Source organism: Odocoileus virginianus, chromosome 5, assembly GCF_023699985.2.
Source record: "Odocoileus virginianus isolate 20LAN1187 ecotype Illinois chromosome 5, Ovbor_1.2, whole genome shotgun sequence".
Lineage (NCBI taxonomy): Eukaryota > Metazoa > Chordata > Mammalia > Artiodactyla > Cervidae > Odocoileus > Odocoileus virginianus.
Window position 1 is genome coordinate 70,627,538 of NC_069678.1, and position 17,231 is coordinate 70,644,768.

General features: G+C 43.9%; 1 protein-coding gene and 1 non-coding gene across 3 annotated transcripts in view; one reads left to right on the forward strand and one right to left on the reverse strand.

Moving 5' to 3' along the window:
• The window catches only part of PLPP3 (phospholipid phosphatase 3), a 90,942-nt gene that overhangs the window by 45,198 nt on the left and 28,513 nt on the right, over positions 1 to 17,231 (forward strand). For both annotated transcript variants that reach the window (XM_070468115.1, XM_020904128.2), the window contains exon 2: positions 1,748 to 1,905. In XM_070468115.1, coding sequence (XP_070324216.1) covers positions 1,748 to 1,905 — 158 coding nt within the window. The remainder of the gene's footprint in view (positions 1 to 1,747; positions 1,906 to 17,231) is intronic.
• Positions 9,088 to 9,160, reverse strand: TRNAE-UUC (transfer RNA glutamic acid (anticodon UUC)). Its single transcript has one exon. It is a non-coding gene; the product is annotated as a tRNA-Glu (tRNA).

Consider the following 17,231-nt stretch of genomic DNA (forward strand, 5'->3'; position numbering starts at 1 on the left):
TTCTTCAGGTGATCGTCCCAGCCCAGGGGTGGAACCCTGTCTCTCCTGCATTATAGTCGGATTCTTTACCACTGAGCCACCTGGGAAGCCCCAGAGAAGGCTGTTCAGTTCAGTTCAGTTCAGTCGCTCAGTCGTGTCTGACTCTGCGACCCCATGAATGGCAGCACACCAGGCCTCCCTATCCATCACAACTCCCGGAGTCCACTCAAACTCATGCCCATCAAGTCAGTGATGCCATCCGGCCATCTCATCCTTTGTCATCCCCTTCTCCTCCTGCCCCCAATTCCTTCCAGCATCAAGGTCTTTTCCAATGAGTCAACTCTTCGCATGAGGTGGCCAAAGTATTGGAGTTTCAGCTTCAGCATCAGTCCTTCCAATGAACACCCAGGACTTATCTCCTTTAGGATGGACTGGTTGGATCTCCTTGCAGTCCAAGGGACTCTCAACAGTCTTCTCCAACACCACAGTTCAAAAGCATCAATTCTTCGGCACTCAGCATTCTTCACAGTCCAACTCTCACTTCCATACATGACCACTGGAAAAACCATAGCCTTTGACTAGACATACCTTCGTTGACAAAGTAATGTCTCTGCTTTTTAATATGCTATCTAGGTTGGTCATCACTTTCCTTTCAAGGAGTAAGCAAGCATCTTTTAATTTCATGGCTGCAGTCACCATCTGCAGTGATTTTGGAGCCACCCAAAATAAAATCTGACACTATTTCCATTGTCTCCCATGAGGTAATGGGACCAGATGCCATGATCTTAGTTTTCTGAATGTTAAGCTTTAAGCCAACTTTTTCACTCTTCTCTTTCACTTTCATCAAGAGGCTTTTTAGTTCCTCTTCACTTTCTGCCATAAGGGTGGTGTCATTGGCATATCTGAGGTTATTGATATTTCTCCCAGCAATCTTGATTCCAGCTTGTGCTTCTTCCAGCCCAGAGTTTCTCATGATGTACTCTGTATGTAAGTTAAATATGCAGGGTGACAATATGCAGCCTTGACGTACTCCTTTTCCTATTTGGAACCAGTCTGTTGTTCCATGTCCCATTCTAACTGTTGCTTCCTGACGTGCATACAGGTTTCTCAAGAGGCAGGTCAGGGGGTCTGGTATTCCCATGTCTTTCAGAATTTTCCACAGTTTATTGTGATCCACACAGTCAAAGGCTTTGGTGTAGTCAATAAAGCAGAAATGGATGTTTTTCTGGAACTCTCTAGCTTTTTCGATGATCCAGCAGATATTGGCAATTGATCTCTGGTTCCTCTGCCTTTTCTAAAACCAGCTTGAACATCTGGAAGTTCTCAGTTCATGTATTGCAGGAGCCTGGCTGGAGAATTTTGAGCATTACTTTACTAGCGTGTGAGATGAGTGCAATTGTGCGGTAGTTTGAGTGATCTTTGGGATTGCCTTTCTTTGGGATTGGAATGAAAACTGACCTCTTCCAGTCCTGTGGCCACTGCTGAGTTTTCCAAATTTGCTGGCATATTGAGTGCGGCACTTTCACAGCATCATCTTTCAGGATTTGAAATAGCTCAACTGGAATTCCATCACATCCACTAGCTTTGTTCGTAGTGATGCAGAAGGCTGTAGGTCACTGCAAAGGCAAGGAATTGACATCACTATCCATGCTGTTATCTGGGGTGGTGTTTGCTGTGGGGCCTTCTTCTTTGACCTCTTTGCACTGATGTTTTCCCTCTGTCTTGTTTTCTCCCCTGTATATGGTGATGATGGTTCCATCTTGACCAGCGGGCCTACCTTTCATCATCATCGAGACAAGCACCATCAAGCCTTACCAACGGGGGTTTTACTGCAATGATGAGAGCATCAAGTATCCGCTGAAAACCGGGGAGACAATCAACGACGCTGTGCTCTGCGCTGTGGGGATTGTTATTGCCATCCTCGCGGTAAGCGCCCAGACTGTGGTGGGCAACCTATCTGACTCCCTGGCAGCATGTCATGGTCTATCTGATATAGCAGAGGCTTAGAAGATCAAGTAGAATTTCACTTGATTAACACTATTTCATGCAGTTAATACTATTACTCAAAGTATTGTGTTGGCCAAAAATTTGTTTGGGGTTTTCAAAACCCAAATGGGATTTTTGTCCAACTCAATATTTTAAAATAAAAAAAATATATATATATACACTGTAAGTATTATAAAAGTATGCTAAGCAACCTTCTAAAATACTTTGCATACATTATCTCTACAATAGTCAAAGGGTAGATATTGTCCTTATCTTTCTTCTACAAATTAAGAAATGGAGGTTCACAGAGTAAAAATAATTTTCCCAAGGTCACTTGGTTCCTGAGTGATAGAGTTGGGATTTAAACCTAGTTGTCTTCCTTACCTCAGGCTTCCCAGGTGGTGCAAGTGGTAAAGAACCCGGCTGCCAATGCAGGAGATGTAAGTGATGCGGGTTTGATCCCTGGGTCAGGAAGATCCTTTGGAGGAGGTCACAACAACCCACTTCAGTATTCTCTGGAGAATCTCATGGACCAAGAAGCCTGGCAAGGCTGCAGTCCGTGAGCTCACAAAAGAGTTGGACATGACTGAGTGAGCACACATGCATGTCCCTTACCCCAGAGTCTGAGCTCTGAGCCACCATGCTGTAAATCTGAGCCCCAGAGGACAGGAGAAATGCCTTACTGAATATCTTGGGCATTTTCTATATTTTTCCCACACTATTGTGCTGCTGCTCTGACAGTGATAATGCCGCTGGCATGATCTGGCATATTGTTTAATTCTCTTACCTGGTAAATGAGACTTGCAGTCCAAAGACCTAGGTTCTAGACCTTGCCCTCCACTGCCAAGCTGTACATCATTAAAACCAAGGGTGACCATCTTGTTTCAAAGCTTTGCAGTGAGGAGTAAAAGAGATCGTGAATATTGAAGTACTTGGTAAACTCTTAATTGCTGACCAGGTTGCTCATACCTGGAGGTAAAGTCTAGACTTATATCCAGATCTTCCCTTAGAGGATGAAGTCCTCAATGCAGGTGCAAAAATGTGCTACCCGCTTGACAAGGTCCAGAATTATTTTGAGCAATGGCAGCCATATGGGAATTGGGGTGCTGTCTATCTGGGCTGTGCTTAGATCACAGCCTTGTTTTAGATGTGTCCATTTAGAGCAGGGGAGGGGAAGAGTGAGGGAATCCAGTCTTTTAATTTGTAGTTCATACATTTTCACAGCCATCCATTCCACATATCTGCTATTTTCAGTTTTTTCTTTGTCCTTGAACCCCAGCAACATGGGCAAAGGGCTAGGCATCACGTCTACCAAGATCAAAAATTCTCTCTTCTAGATTTTAAGTCGTCTTTGTGTTAATCCAAACAGAGAAGCTTATCTTTGGCCTGTATTAGCAAGCCAAGAAGGGAGAAACTTAATGGACTTCTCCAGGCCAGAATACTGGAATGGGTAGCCTTTTTCCTTCTCCAGGGGATCTTCCCAACCCAGGTCTCCCGCATTGCAGGTGGATTCTTTACCAGCTGAGCCACAAGGGAAGCCCAAGAATACTGGAGTGGGTAGCCTATCCCTTCTCCAGCCGATCTTCCTGACCCAGGAATTGAGCTGGGGTCTCCTGCATTGCAGGTGGATTCTTTACCCTCTGAGCCACCAGGGAAGCCCAATATTAAGAACACTATGTGTAAAATCGGGGCTTAGTATTCCCATCATTCAAATGGAAAATCTGAAGCTCGGAGGGGTTCAGTGATATGCTCAAAGTCAAAAGCAAGTAAAAATTGGGGTTCAAGCCTAAACCTGGTTTATTCCAAAGCCCTCTGTCCGTGCTGCTGACTTGATTGTGGATGGGAGGTTGGCTGTCCTATTCAAGTGCTCAGTGGGATAGGCGGTTAGCTACTCTTGCCTTCTCTGCATCAAATATAAACAGCTGATGGTCCACAGAGTGCACTGCATGAAGTTTTTCTTTTGACTTCCCCACTCTGGGGGTGGGTTATAAACTTTGAGACCCCTCTTTGTTTTTTAATAACATCGTAAACCAGGCACACAATCAACAGTTTGACATTGGGGAGGGGGCAGGGAGGCAAGTAGAATTCTTTCCAACCTTTAAAAGAAAAACAGTCCATTTGGCAACCGTAGTAAAGGTGAACTAAGGATCTTTGTGTTCAGAAGCTGAGAAATACAAGATCTAATTTTACTCTTTGCTCCAAAGTTACAGTTGGGGTTGAGTTCTTTAGGAAGAATGGCTTTGCCTGGAAAAAGCGTTTGTAATGGGAGGTGAATGCTTAACACGGTATCTGGTGCTTAGGTTTGAACAGGTGTTTCTGACACTTGGAAGTTCAGTTAAATTGAATTCTTTTAGAAGCTGGCTCTAACTTGGGAGCTGTTGAGATAAGAATACCGCATGGACAGGGATGTTCAGACAGATGTGGCCTCTGCTCTCTTTACATGCATTTATTAGCAGCCTTCCTAGTGGACTGCTCCTGGGCACAGTGCCGGGGAGAGAGGCCTGGGGCCCCCAGACTATGTGAATCAGGTAAATCCCTGGGCTTCCCTGCTGGCTCAGTCAGTAAAGAATCCGCCTGCAATGCAGGAGACCCTGTTTCCATCCCTGGGTCAGGAAGATTCCCCGGAGAAGGAAATGACTACCCTCTCCAGTATTCTTGCTTGAGAAATTCCCATGGACAGAGAAACCTGGTGGACGCCATACAGTCCATGGGGTCACAAGAGTTGGATGTGATTTAGCCACTAAACCACCACCACCTGGGTTTTCTAGACCTCATTTTCCTCATCTGTAAAACGAGAGTACTGTTTGATTTCACACCTGGGGGGCACATCCTTGGCTGCAGTGGACTAGGAGGACACAGGGTGCTCATGTCGCTTCTCCTGGGTCCTTGCTTCTTCCTTCCTCACTAAGAAAGGCCTGCTTCGAAGAACTTAGTTGTGGCTGGCCTCTCTCCTCATGTCACGTGGAAGTTTTAATTAAAATGCTCCCTGACCTCCCTGGTTCCCTTGAAAGAGTCATGCACTGTGCCTTGGTTATGGGATGGGATGTGATGGGATGGGCAACGAGGACGTTTCCCCCACCCCCACAGTGCCAGCAGATTAGGTCTGGATGGTGCTTCCCTTTGGTTCTGAGAAAGTCGTTCTTTGTCAGGTGCTACTGTTGCGTCATGGAAACCTGGGGCCATGTTCAAGCCTTTTGCACCCTCCCAACACACACACACACACACACACACACACACACACACACATGAGTTTTCCGATGTCTCAGTTTCACATGGGGTTAAAAGTGTGGGCTCTGGTTCACCCCTAAGCTCCTCTGCTCTGGAACGTGTAGAAAATTAGTGAGCCTCCTTGCTCTCATCTATGAAGTAGAGATACTATGTCTACTTATGAAGGTTTTCAGAAATAAATGAGCTAATGTGTGGAAAGTAACTCAGTGCCTGACACAGGCAGTATCTTCAGCAAATGTTCACTGTTTTTATTGTGAGTAAACAGCATCAAAAAATGAAGTAAAAAAAATAATGATGAAGTGACTTAGTCAAGACCTTTTACCTGGCAGAAGTAGAATTAGGAAAGGCCCTCCAGCCTTTGGACTCATCACATCTCCCGCTCTTCCCTTGTAGTTTATTCACGAGAACTCAGGTCTCTTGACTCTCGTGCCAATACTCTTTGCAAGAAAACTTTAGCCTCCTGATCCAGATGCCCCTGCATTTCAGCTGGAGGCGTGTGTGAGATGTGGGCTCCTAATGAGGTACGCTCACCCACTTATCTGTCATTAACGACCAGAGTAATCATGAACAAGAGGAAAAGCAAAGACCTTGGAGGAAAAGTGAATAATTCCCATTAATACATATGGTCAATTCTGGAAAAGCTATACAACTTGAATTCAACAACAACAACCCTCTCTCCCCTTGTGACTGGCCAGAGAGCCTTGCTGGCTCCATGCAGAATCTGCTTCTGATCAGAGGGCGTGAACGACAGTCAGGGAGGGTGAAGGGGGACCCGGAGCTGGAAATCTAATCAGCCTGCTACTTGCTGCCCTGGCCTCCTCCCGCCAAATGTCAGGTTTGTTTAAAACAACAAGAGAAGCCTTGACTGATCTGGGTGCCCCTGCTCCAGTCTGAATAGTCCCCACAACAAAGGCATGGCACACCAGTGGGGTTTCAAGATGCAAATTTCAGAAGTTATAGAGAAAGCAGACACCTTTCTATGGCAGGAGATGTGGAAAAATCGGGTCATTTTGACCTCTTTTTCAGATGTAGCTTAGATTTTGAAATTATAGCATAATAGGAATTCCTTCCAAATCCAGAAGGCAATGGTTCCTATCCCTGCCTCCAAAGGGTTTAATGACTCTAGCAGCAGTTAGATTAGGAGCAAAAACAGTAAATATCATCTTTTATCTAGCCTTCTCTCCAATTGCCTTGCACCATGCTGTGCAGAGAATTATGCGCAAAGATTTTAATATGGAAAAAATGCTTAGTATTCCTTTTAAATAAACATGGGCTCAAGTGCTTGCTTTGGTCAGACCCTGAAAGGGGTTTAATGAAGATTCTTAATATCTAGGAGTTAAAGTATGATGAGTCATGAGTGAATCCACTTCTCCCTCTGGCCATAAAAATGCTCCTTTTCCTCACATCCCATCCATTTTGAACGTCTGTTATGACATTCCTAACTAGAGAAAAAGCTCAGATTATGGCTTTGATTGAGGTTCGTGGCCTAAAACTTCTGAGCTTCTTCATTCTGTGACTTGTCCTTCAACTTCTGTCAAGGCATTGACCCCTTTGGAAAAGAACTATACCTACATTTACTGTAAATTGGTGACAATAATTCACCAACTCCATAGGCTAGTTCTGGGAGTCAAATCAACTGACATTACATGTGTCAGCAGTGAGAATTGGCCTTTTCATTTCTATAGTGTTGTACAGTTTAGAAAGTGTCCTTCATGTACACATTCTCTTATCTGCACTTGGTAGTGATTCTGTGATTCTCGGGGGTGGATTGGTATGGCTAAGGGAACTGGAGATCAAGAAATGAAGTGACTTTCCCATAATTAATGAGTGGCAGGGCCAGACCAGGAGTCCTCTGATTCTAAGGCAAGGCTTTTTAAAATGAGACCGCTGCTGCCTTCTAAAGCCTGCGTCCCTTCCACAATTACTTATCAAGTCCGCAGGGCATGGCAGGTGCTGGTGATCCAGGATTGAACCTTCACCTAACAAGCTGTGTGTTGTCTCTTGTCACTAAACTTCCCGAAGCTGCCCCATCTCCAGCAGACAGATAGCACCTTCAATATATATCACCTTGTAATGGGATTTGTGTCCACTTCTCTCCCCAGGTAGCTAATAGGTTCCCGCAAGGCAGAGATCAGATCTTTCCCTCTTGCACGTGGTAGGTACTAAATAAACACCAAGCCAATGTTGCCTTCTCCAGGAAGCATTCTTTGACTGCCTCCTCCCCCACCTTCCAAAGATCCCAGAGGTCCCTGGGCCCACCTCTGTCTTTGCAGTCACTGAATCAAACTATCATGTCTGTTTACTTGACTATTTCCTGGTGATTCTGCTAGAGTAGGGATCAGTCTGATTTTGATTTTATATTGCTAGCATAAGGCACAAACTTGGGTACTCAATATATACAATTGTAAAAATCTTAGAGGAGGCCATACATTTTGAGCAGAAACTGACAAGCATTAGGTCAAAAGATGTTAGAGGACCTAGACAAGCAGGTCCAAGTGTCCTATTTGTCCCCCTGAAATCTGGGTGATGGCCTCTGATGCACATGGGAGCCCGAAATCTGGGTGATGGCCTCTGATGCACATGGGAGCCTGAAATCTGGGTGATGGCCTCTGATGCACATGGGAGCCTGAAATCTGGGTGATGGCCTCTGATGCACATGGGAGCCTGCTCTGCACCATATGCACATTTCTGGCTGGAGAGACAAGAAGAAGAGCTTATACCTCCAAGACTTGTTTATTCAGGATCAGGCTTAGTTTGCCCACATCTGGACTTCATTACTTCCTCCCCACCCCCCACTCCCTTTATCTGAGAGAGCACTGCCAAGAAAACAAGGTTCCCCAAGACTGCCTCCTCATTAAAGGTTAGTCTTCAACTCTGAAAGAAAATGTGAAGTCAGGCTGGCCCAGCGGTGCCTTGGTGAGAGACCCAGTTCCCCCAGTTTACAATCCACTATATCTGTGCAATTACCAAGACCACCAACAGAGAATGATCATGTTAATCCTTCAACTGTGTCATCCCTGATCAGAGGGCTACAGAGTTCTTCAGACCTCCTTACTGCCTGAGGAGGGGGCGAGGGGAGGGGCTCTATTTGCAATGTAACAAATTTCAGGCACGGAGATTAAGATTTAGGTTTCTCCCTGTCCCCACCCCGGGCCCCACCACACACACACACTCTAGCAATTCTTCCTTAGTTAGTATCATTCTTAGGGGCTCAGGACTATTTGGAAAATCTATCTAATATGAAGGTGATGATATTCTCCACTTTAAGTGACAATTCTTAGGAGGCTGGGCAATCTGTTCATGTGAGTCAGTGTTAGGGGATGGGATAGAGGATTAGATACCATTGGCCCACTATCTAATGGGCTGGAAACTAATAATGCCTTATCTTAAATCCTCTTCAGCATCTGCAGGGGATAGGTATTATTGACCCTATTTTACTAATGAGGGAGGGTCCTAAGGTTTACAAGGGGAGTGTGGCCAGTGTGAGGTTATTCTGCTTGGTGAACAGGGAGGAGGAATTGATACCAGGGCTGTCTGGCTTTAAAACCCAGCACAGGAGCTGACATTGAAGACCCACTGTGCGCTTGGGGCTTTGCAGAGTGCTCTGTATTTAGTGAGCTAGAAAATCTGTAGTTCCTGGTTGTAAAGAGCTCTTTGTATGGAGGAGGACAAAACATCTAGGCCCTTGGGCAGATAATTACCCAAGACTGACATGTGGGATAGTGGCTTTTCTTTTTTTTTTAACAATTTTTTTGTTTGTTTTAAAATAGCTTTTTTTTTTTTTCATTTATTTTTGTTTGTTTTAAAATAGCTTTTAATTTAGTTATTACTCTTTTTATTTTATGTGTTTATTTATTTATTTTTTGCCTTGCTGTGCAGCATGTGGGATCTTAATTCCCCAACCAGGGATTGAACCTGCAGTCCCTGCATTGAAAGTGCAAAGTCTTAACCACTGGACCACCGGGGAAGTCCCTGGGATAGTGTTGTGTAGGAAGTTGTTTGTTCAGAAAGTGAAAGCCTCTCTGAGTGAGACACCTTCCTTAGAACATACAGGCAGCTCCTAGGCTTCCCCTTGGCCTAGAAGCTGAGATATAAGACATGGATACTGTCCTTGGAGCTTATGGAACAGGCCAAGTACATGACTGACTGTACCATTAGACTCTCAAGGAGACTAAAGAACTGGGAGCTAGAAGATAGCCAGGGCAGTGAAGGATAGTAAGCCCCAGAGAGGTGAGAGCTTCAAGGACAAAACAAGAGAAATGCTGTAAACTAGCAGTCCCCAGCCTTTCTGGCACCAGGGGTGGGTTTTGTGGAAGACAATTTTTTCCACCCACCAGGGTGAGGGGGGGATAGTTTTGGGATGACTCGAGCACAATACACTTCTTGTGCTCTTTACTTCTATTATTACGTCAGCTCTACTTCAGATCATCAGGCATTAGATCCGAGAGGTTGGGGACTTCTGCTGTAGATGGTCTAAGGCAGAAATCAAGTATTGTGGGAGTGGAGAGGAAGATCACTGAAGGTCGTTTCCTTTGGTGAAGACTTCATCATCATTATCATCATCATTCATGGAGCACTCCATTTAATTATCATAACAACCCTTGAGCTCTTGGTAGTGCCATCATATCATCTCCCTTTGTACATAGAAGGAGACTGAGTCATATAGCTCAGTTGCCCAAGACTTTTGAGTAAAGGAGCCCAAATTCTAACCTGGTGCACCTAGCTGGCACTTGAGCTCTACGTTGAAACAGAGGTGAGACTTTCATCAGAGATCCTGATGTTCCAGACAGAGGGGATGGCTTCACCAAGACTGAAACAATAGGGCCTTTTCAGGAAATGTCAAGCAGACAGACCTGTTCAGCAAGAGAATTAGAGTATAAGGGAGAAGACAAAGATAAGGTAGGAAGAGATGACTGCAAGATTGTGAAACTCCTTGAGTGCTGAGGAGTTTTTACTCTCATTAATAGGCTAGAGATTGATGAAAGTATTTCCAGCTCACTTGGCCAACTGTTCAACGAAGGTTAAGGATGAGGTCTGAACTGCAGTGGTGGTAATGCAAAGAGAAGAGAGAGAATAGGATGGAAATGACATCCCACCTTGCAAACATGGGATGAACAGAAGTGGATGACAATGGCGTAAAGGAGAGGGTGTGGTCTAAGACTTAGTGTCTTTGCAGTTCTGTGTTTGGTTGCATCTTGAGTAGGAATGGGGGGAAGAGAAGTGAAGTTTGGGGCAGAAGCTGGAATGAGTGTGACTTGGTCAGGTGGGCATGCTGATAATACTGGTTTGATAACTAGTTGGAAGATTGGGCAGAAGATTGGAGTAAGTCTGTTGGGGTAAAGGGTGAGCTGAAACTAGAGAGCAAAGTAAATGCCCTTTTGAAGGATATTTTCACAGGTGAAGTCACAGAGAAAAAAAAGGCAAGGATACAACCCTAGGAAGACTGACATTTATCTAACAGCACCCAGAAGTGGAGCCACTGGGAAGAGAAAGGTGTTTGAGAAATAGGAAGAAAAGCACAGTGGTGATATTAAGGATGGTAGGAAATTCAAGGTCAAAGGAGTGAGAGCTGGGCAGTGGGCAATGCTATAGAGAGAACTCTTGCATGGATAGGCAGAGCTGATCACCTAGGAGACTCATGCCTTTGAATCCCTGACTTTGGAAAATAGACTGCTTCATCTTTCAAGATGCCTCCTTTGTAAAGTTTGGGCTTTAGGGCTTAGGGCGGCCACTGTTGATTTTGACCATAAATAGCTTCTGTGACTTCTCTCTGGCTTCTTTGCTATCCATATTCTAGACCTACCCATAAAGCCTAGAAACTGCACTGGTGGCCTTGGACAGATTTGGGTCCCATTGCCTTTCCTGATCTGTGAGGCACTGATCTCCTACCAAGAGGTTAAAGACAACTGAGTGGGAGAAGAAAGGGAGACTAAATTTCTTGTCAGTTATTTCTAGTCACTGAAGATACTGCATTTCATTGTAGTAGATGAAGCAAAGCTCAAAGAAGATAGAGCAACATTTCTGTCTCCATCCTTAGAAGCAGGACTTGGATATGTTACATTTCCCTTTTCCTTACTGAGAAATCAAGTGAGAAAAATGATTCTTCCTTCATTAATCTCCATCATTCAGTGCTTGTTGAATGAATGAACCTCTTCTGGATTGAAAGAAGTTCATTCATCCACAGAGCTGAGATGTGAAGGGGGAGCTTGATGCTCTGTGGCTGATGGGGGTCTGGATGTACAGGTGCCTGACAGGGTGACATGACCTTCCTAGGTGTTCAGGGAATACCTGTCTCACTGGAGACTTCCATCCTGCCACCTGCTAGGGCTTCTAAGAGAAAGCCAGCTAGATGCCACTGGGCAGAACATGGGAGGCCCAGGCTGCAGCAAGCGCACGGACACTGTCCACTACCTTGTCCCCAAGGGTGATGCAGTGGCCTCTCTGGCCTTCATCACACTCATTTATAAAGTGTGGAGAATAATTTAGCAATTCTTAGCGTGTTGTGAGAAGCAGGTAATGCAGTGGATAGGGAAAAGTTTTTTAAATTGTTACCGACTATGTAGATGTTATCATTGAAGCAGACCAGACTATCAGGGACATTTGTCCTTTGAATTTGGCAGCAGAAGATGAGTTCTCAGACTCTGTAAGAGGGATCGTTAGGACTCTGTGCAAAGTCTTACTTTTCTTGGGATAATCTATATAGTGGACTGTTAACAGGTAACACGAACAATGCAGTAGGGTGGCCCTTGCTGCCTGGAATTTAGATATTCTTTCTGCTTTGTTCCCCTGAAAAAGATATCCTAGATGAAATGGTCAAAACCAACATCTCCATACTCATATTCTTCTGGTTCTACCTTGGAGAGGTGGTACTTCCAAATTCTTTAGTGTGATATGTTCTTTTCCAGGGATCTTTTAGAACTATTTTGGAAAAGATGTTTTATACAAGTATAGACATTTCCTGGAGATATTGCCCATTCAGTTTCAGATCATTGCAATAAAGTGAGTCATGGGTTTTTGGTTTCCCAGGGCATGTAAAAGTTACGTTTACACTAAACTGTAATCTGTTAAGTGTGCAATTGCATTATGTCTAAGAAACAATGTTCATGCCTGAATTAAAAAATACTTTATTGCTAAAAAATGACCACTGATCATTGATTGTAACAAATATAATAACAATGAAAAATTAGAAATATTGAAAGTATTACAAATTTCAAAACATAGTACACATAGACATGAAGTGAGCAAGTGCTGTTGGAAAAATGTTGCCGATAGACTTGCTTGATGCGGGGGTGGTCACAAACCTTCAATTTGTAAAAAACAACAACCACAACAACAGTATCTGCAAAGTGCAATAAAATGGTATGCCTGTGTTAATTTTTTGTTTCTTTGTTTCCAAGGGAAGGAAAAAAAAAACATTATGGTTTGCAGAGCTCTTCTGCTAGGTGCCAGATATTTGATATATCATCTTCTTGATTCCCCTGGCAAGGATCTTGCCAGGTAGATTTTAATCCTTTTAAAATTTTTAATTTCTTTTTTTTCCTTTAAAATTTTTGTTTTATATTGGAGTATAGTTGATTAACAGTGTTGTGTTAGTTTCATATGTACCGAAAAGTGATTCAGTTATATATATACATGTATCAATTCTTTTTCAAACTCTTTTCTCATTTAGGTTATTATAGAATATTGAACAGAATTTCTGTTGCTATACAGTAGGTCCTTGTTGGTTGTTTTAAATATAGCAGTATGTACTTGTCAAGATATTACTCTTATTTCATAGACAAGGAGACCTAAGCCCAGGGAGGTGAAGTCACTTGTCTAGGTTCACGGTAAGAGATGGGATATACAGATCAAGATTCTTCTGGCTCCAAAAGTCAGTGCTTCTTTCACCACCGTGTAATCTCTCCTTTCCAAAATGTCTCTCCTAATGTTTTCCCAAATTTCCTCTCCAGAGCAGCTCAATATTTGTGAATATGTGGGCAACTGAGCTCTTGTATACCAGAAAAGACTGGAAGAGGACCTGTCTTAAGAGTGGGAGGCAACCTCCCTCCAAACTCAGCCATTCTCTGGCGAGGACTGATTGATCCCTTTCTGTCCCCTCATAGCGTAATTGCAATGCTTTCCCACTTTATTAGTTTCCAGATTTTGTGCCAAGTGCTTTAAAAGGCAGGTAGGGGAGAATTCTCCTCTGCTCGCCTGGCAGCCTGCCATCACCCCCAGAATCTGTTGCTTGCTGTTTCAGAAAGGAATCGATGGAAGGCTTTTTTCTCAGCTGTGAAATTTACATATCACAACTTTGCTGACTGAAGCAGAAATGAGGGCTCCAGGGGCCAGAGTCTGCGAGTGGGGACAGAGCCTTTGTAGGGGGAGGGGGGGAGGGAAGAGCTTATTTTATTACCCGGGAATAAAAACATTGCGAGTAATGAATAAAGTCCGAAAGCAGTAAATCTGGAACTCCAGAGTTAGGTGTGTAACGTGTCGGAGAACAATTTAAGCCTTCGCCTCTTCTGCAGAAGTGAGGTATTTGGGCAGCCCGAATTTCATTAAATGGTCTTTTAAGGGTTAGGATTACAAGAAGCCAAACCTGGCCAGTTCATAATGATGATTTATGGCTGTATTGTCAACTCCCCGACCCTTCTGTACAAGGGGATGGAGAAAATACATAATTTGTTGCTCATTAACTCCAAGATCTGTCAGGGCTGCCCCAGAAGCCATGTGGTCCTGGAGTCATATGTCTGCTAAATGGCTTCAGCCTGATCCTGTCCTTGAAAATACACAGTTGCTATTCTATAGTGGAAATTGTTTTTAATAACAGAAATAATAAAAATGATCTTGATGTAGTCTTCTGTGGGTCTTTGAGCTTGAGAGTTAGAATATCTGGGCCCTACTCTTAACTGTCAGCTTTCTAGCCTCAAATCCTTCAGATAAGTCACTATTTCTCAGCGCCCTAGTATTCCCATCAGTAAACTGGGTATATTGTCCTCACAGATTGCAGATTAAATGAAACTGTAAGTTGCAAAAGAAATATAAAAGATTGCTAGTAGTATTAGAGTTGTTATTGGGAATTTGAGGGGCCATCAGATGTTCTCTTTTTATCTTTATCTTCCCATGAGAGGAGGAAGCATTTTACTTAGCTTGCTGTTTGCAAGACTGTGGCATTGAAAACTGAAGTTTCAGAATGAAGGGTATGAGAGCTAAAGATTGTCCTTGAGATGTAACCAAACCCTTTCTCCCTGAGATGACTGAAGCCGAGAGGTGACACCCCTGGGACTAATCAACCATGAAATGATGGAAGAGATGCTGATCTGCAGTGGGAACCCACGTGTTCTTTTTCAGCATCAAATTGGAAATCACACCCAAGACATGCCCATTTAGAAACAGTTTCTTATCTGTTTCAGTGGATGGTTCAAGGAACTCAGGAGTCATCCTAGGGCAGGAATTATGCATGGGGCCTTGATTCTGTTCTTGGCTTGTGTCATATCTGAGCAAGTATGTTTCCTTTCCTGCTGCTTATTATCTTTGCTTTGATGAGAGGCTACTGGTGAAAGCAGCACTGGAGAGCTGGGAATAAATGCCACTGCAGTTATGAAGGAATTAATTACGGAGTCTAGGGCCTTCATTTTGCAAATGGACTCGAACTCTGGCTCCTTGACTCCTAGTTTAGTGCATTTCCCCCCATGTCTAAAGTCAAAGTGAGACTTTAAAAAAAAGAAGAATAAGAAAGAGAGAACATGATGGTGGTAATAAACATCTGGAACATATTAGCCCATAAGGTTACACAGGGTAAAAGTATAAACAGGTTCAAAAGGGGAATTAGACCATGAATGGTAGGAAAGAATGCTGGGTGGAGAATTAGAACACCTGGGTCTAATCTTTAGATGTGAGTTAATTTGAACTTCAGTTTCTTCCGTATATAATGGACCCTTTCATTTATGACTGGCTAGGCTTCTCAGATTTTAATCTCTGCAGCATGTTGTCAAAGGACTCTTGGTAATGTTTAGAGGACATTTCCAATTTTGCAATGAAAACAACCGTATGGACCACCATCTTGCCCCCTTTCATTCATTTATTCACTTAATAGTCCTGCTGCTCTCCCAGAGAATGGCTCAGCCAGGATGCCAGACAGGGCTGGCCTTTGACCATCTCTCTAATGGAATCATATGATCTAGGAAATTCAATATGATCCAGGAAACCGAGGGGTAGCACTGAGAAATCACCAGCATTTTTAAACACAGAATCACTGTATAAACGTTAGCAGCACTAGTAGCTGTTCTCACAGCTGCACCTGCTTGCCCCTGGGCCCAGCTGGCATTTCATGGCCATCCTCCCCTCCAGACTTGGGAGCCCTGGACTTGGATCAGATGCTCAGCCTGGATGCCTTCCCTAGCTAAAAAAGAATGAGGGGAGACTATGAGAAGAGCGCCCGGATGTGTCAGTCTATTGCTCCCCTTGTGGTTGTGAACATGCTCTGTTTCCTGAAAGGGCAAGTATGGCTCATCAGCCTTCCCTGTGAGGAAGTGTGAAAAGGACTTTGTGGTGAGTGATGAGTTGAACATCGCTGTCCCTGCACTGTGGTTGTGACCAGGAAGTGGCCAGGGCTGTTCTGTGGAGTTAAGTCAAGGGCAGCGCGCTGAGCAGTGGTATATCACTAGTGCAGGACTTATCCTCGGCTGTGTAGGCATTTAAGGTGTTTACCTTACAGAGAGTCTGCTGACCCCCCTTCCCTGCCCCAAGCCCCCACCATTCTTTACCTGCCTGTAAAAGCAGGCAGTTTCGGTTAGAGTGCTTTTCTTCTCTGAGTCTCAGTCTATCTCCTGGTAGTTGTGGGGGTGTCATAAAGTACATAAAAAATAAAGACTGACATGCTGTTCATAATCAATCGTTGCTGGCTCTTTTTTTTTTCCCTCTTCTTTTTAAAGAAGTGATGAATCTCCCCTAAACATTAAAGAGTAGACACAGTGGGATGGAGGAAGGATATGAAAACCCAGACTGACTCACTGTCTTTCAGGATGGAGGAGACAATGCAGGCACCCTTGGGAATTCACAAACTCTGAAAGGCCTTGTATTAAAGTTTCTCGGTTTGTAAGCTAGTACTCTTTTCATCATGCCCTACTTCTTAAGAGTAAAATGAAAGAATCCCTTTCTGTGACCCAGGGCATTTCCACCAGTTGCCACATTTCTGACAGTACCTCTGTAGAGGTTTAAGTTATTTCTGAAGGACACCAGGTAGGTGACAAAGCCTGGATTCAAACCCAAAACCGAGTCAGGGAGCATTCATCCTTTCATGAAGAAACCTCAGCCAGGACTCAGTGTGGCACAGTCGAAGGCCCTGTGCAGAGTCTGATCATAGTTGGTGATTCGTGACCCCCAGTCCTAGAATCTGGAAAATCGCAGACCCTCTGACATCTTGTTGTGCTGTGTTGAGTCGCTTTAGTCACGTGGGACTCTGTGTGACGCTATGGACTATAGCCCTGGCTCCTCTGTCCATAGGATTCTCCAGGCAAGGATACTGGAGTGGGCTGCCATTTCCTCCTCTAGGGGGTCTTCCCGACCCAGGGATCGAACCCACGTCTCTTACGTCTCCTGCATTGGCAGTCAGCTTCTTTACCACTAGTGCCACCTTGGCCAGCCTTAATCATGATTTTGGTTCCTCAATAGCTAAGTCCTTATTTGTCTTTCTCTTTGTTAGTGTGTGTGTGTGCACACATGTGTGTAACGGGTTGGCCAAAAAGTTCATTCAGGTTTTTCCTATGGAAAAACCCAAACTAACTTTTTGGCCAACCCGATACACACACATACACACACACACTCACACACACATACACACACGTGGATATCTATAAAGTTCATTCAGATTTTTCTGTAAGATGGTATGGAAAATCCCAAACTAACTTTTGGCCAACCCAACACACACACACACACACACACGTATGGATATCTGTATCTTAATATATATATGTTATATATTTACATATGACTATTTGATTGCATATGTTTCTTCTTACAAAGGTTCTATATGGCCATGTAGGACTTTTTATATA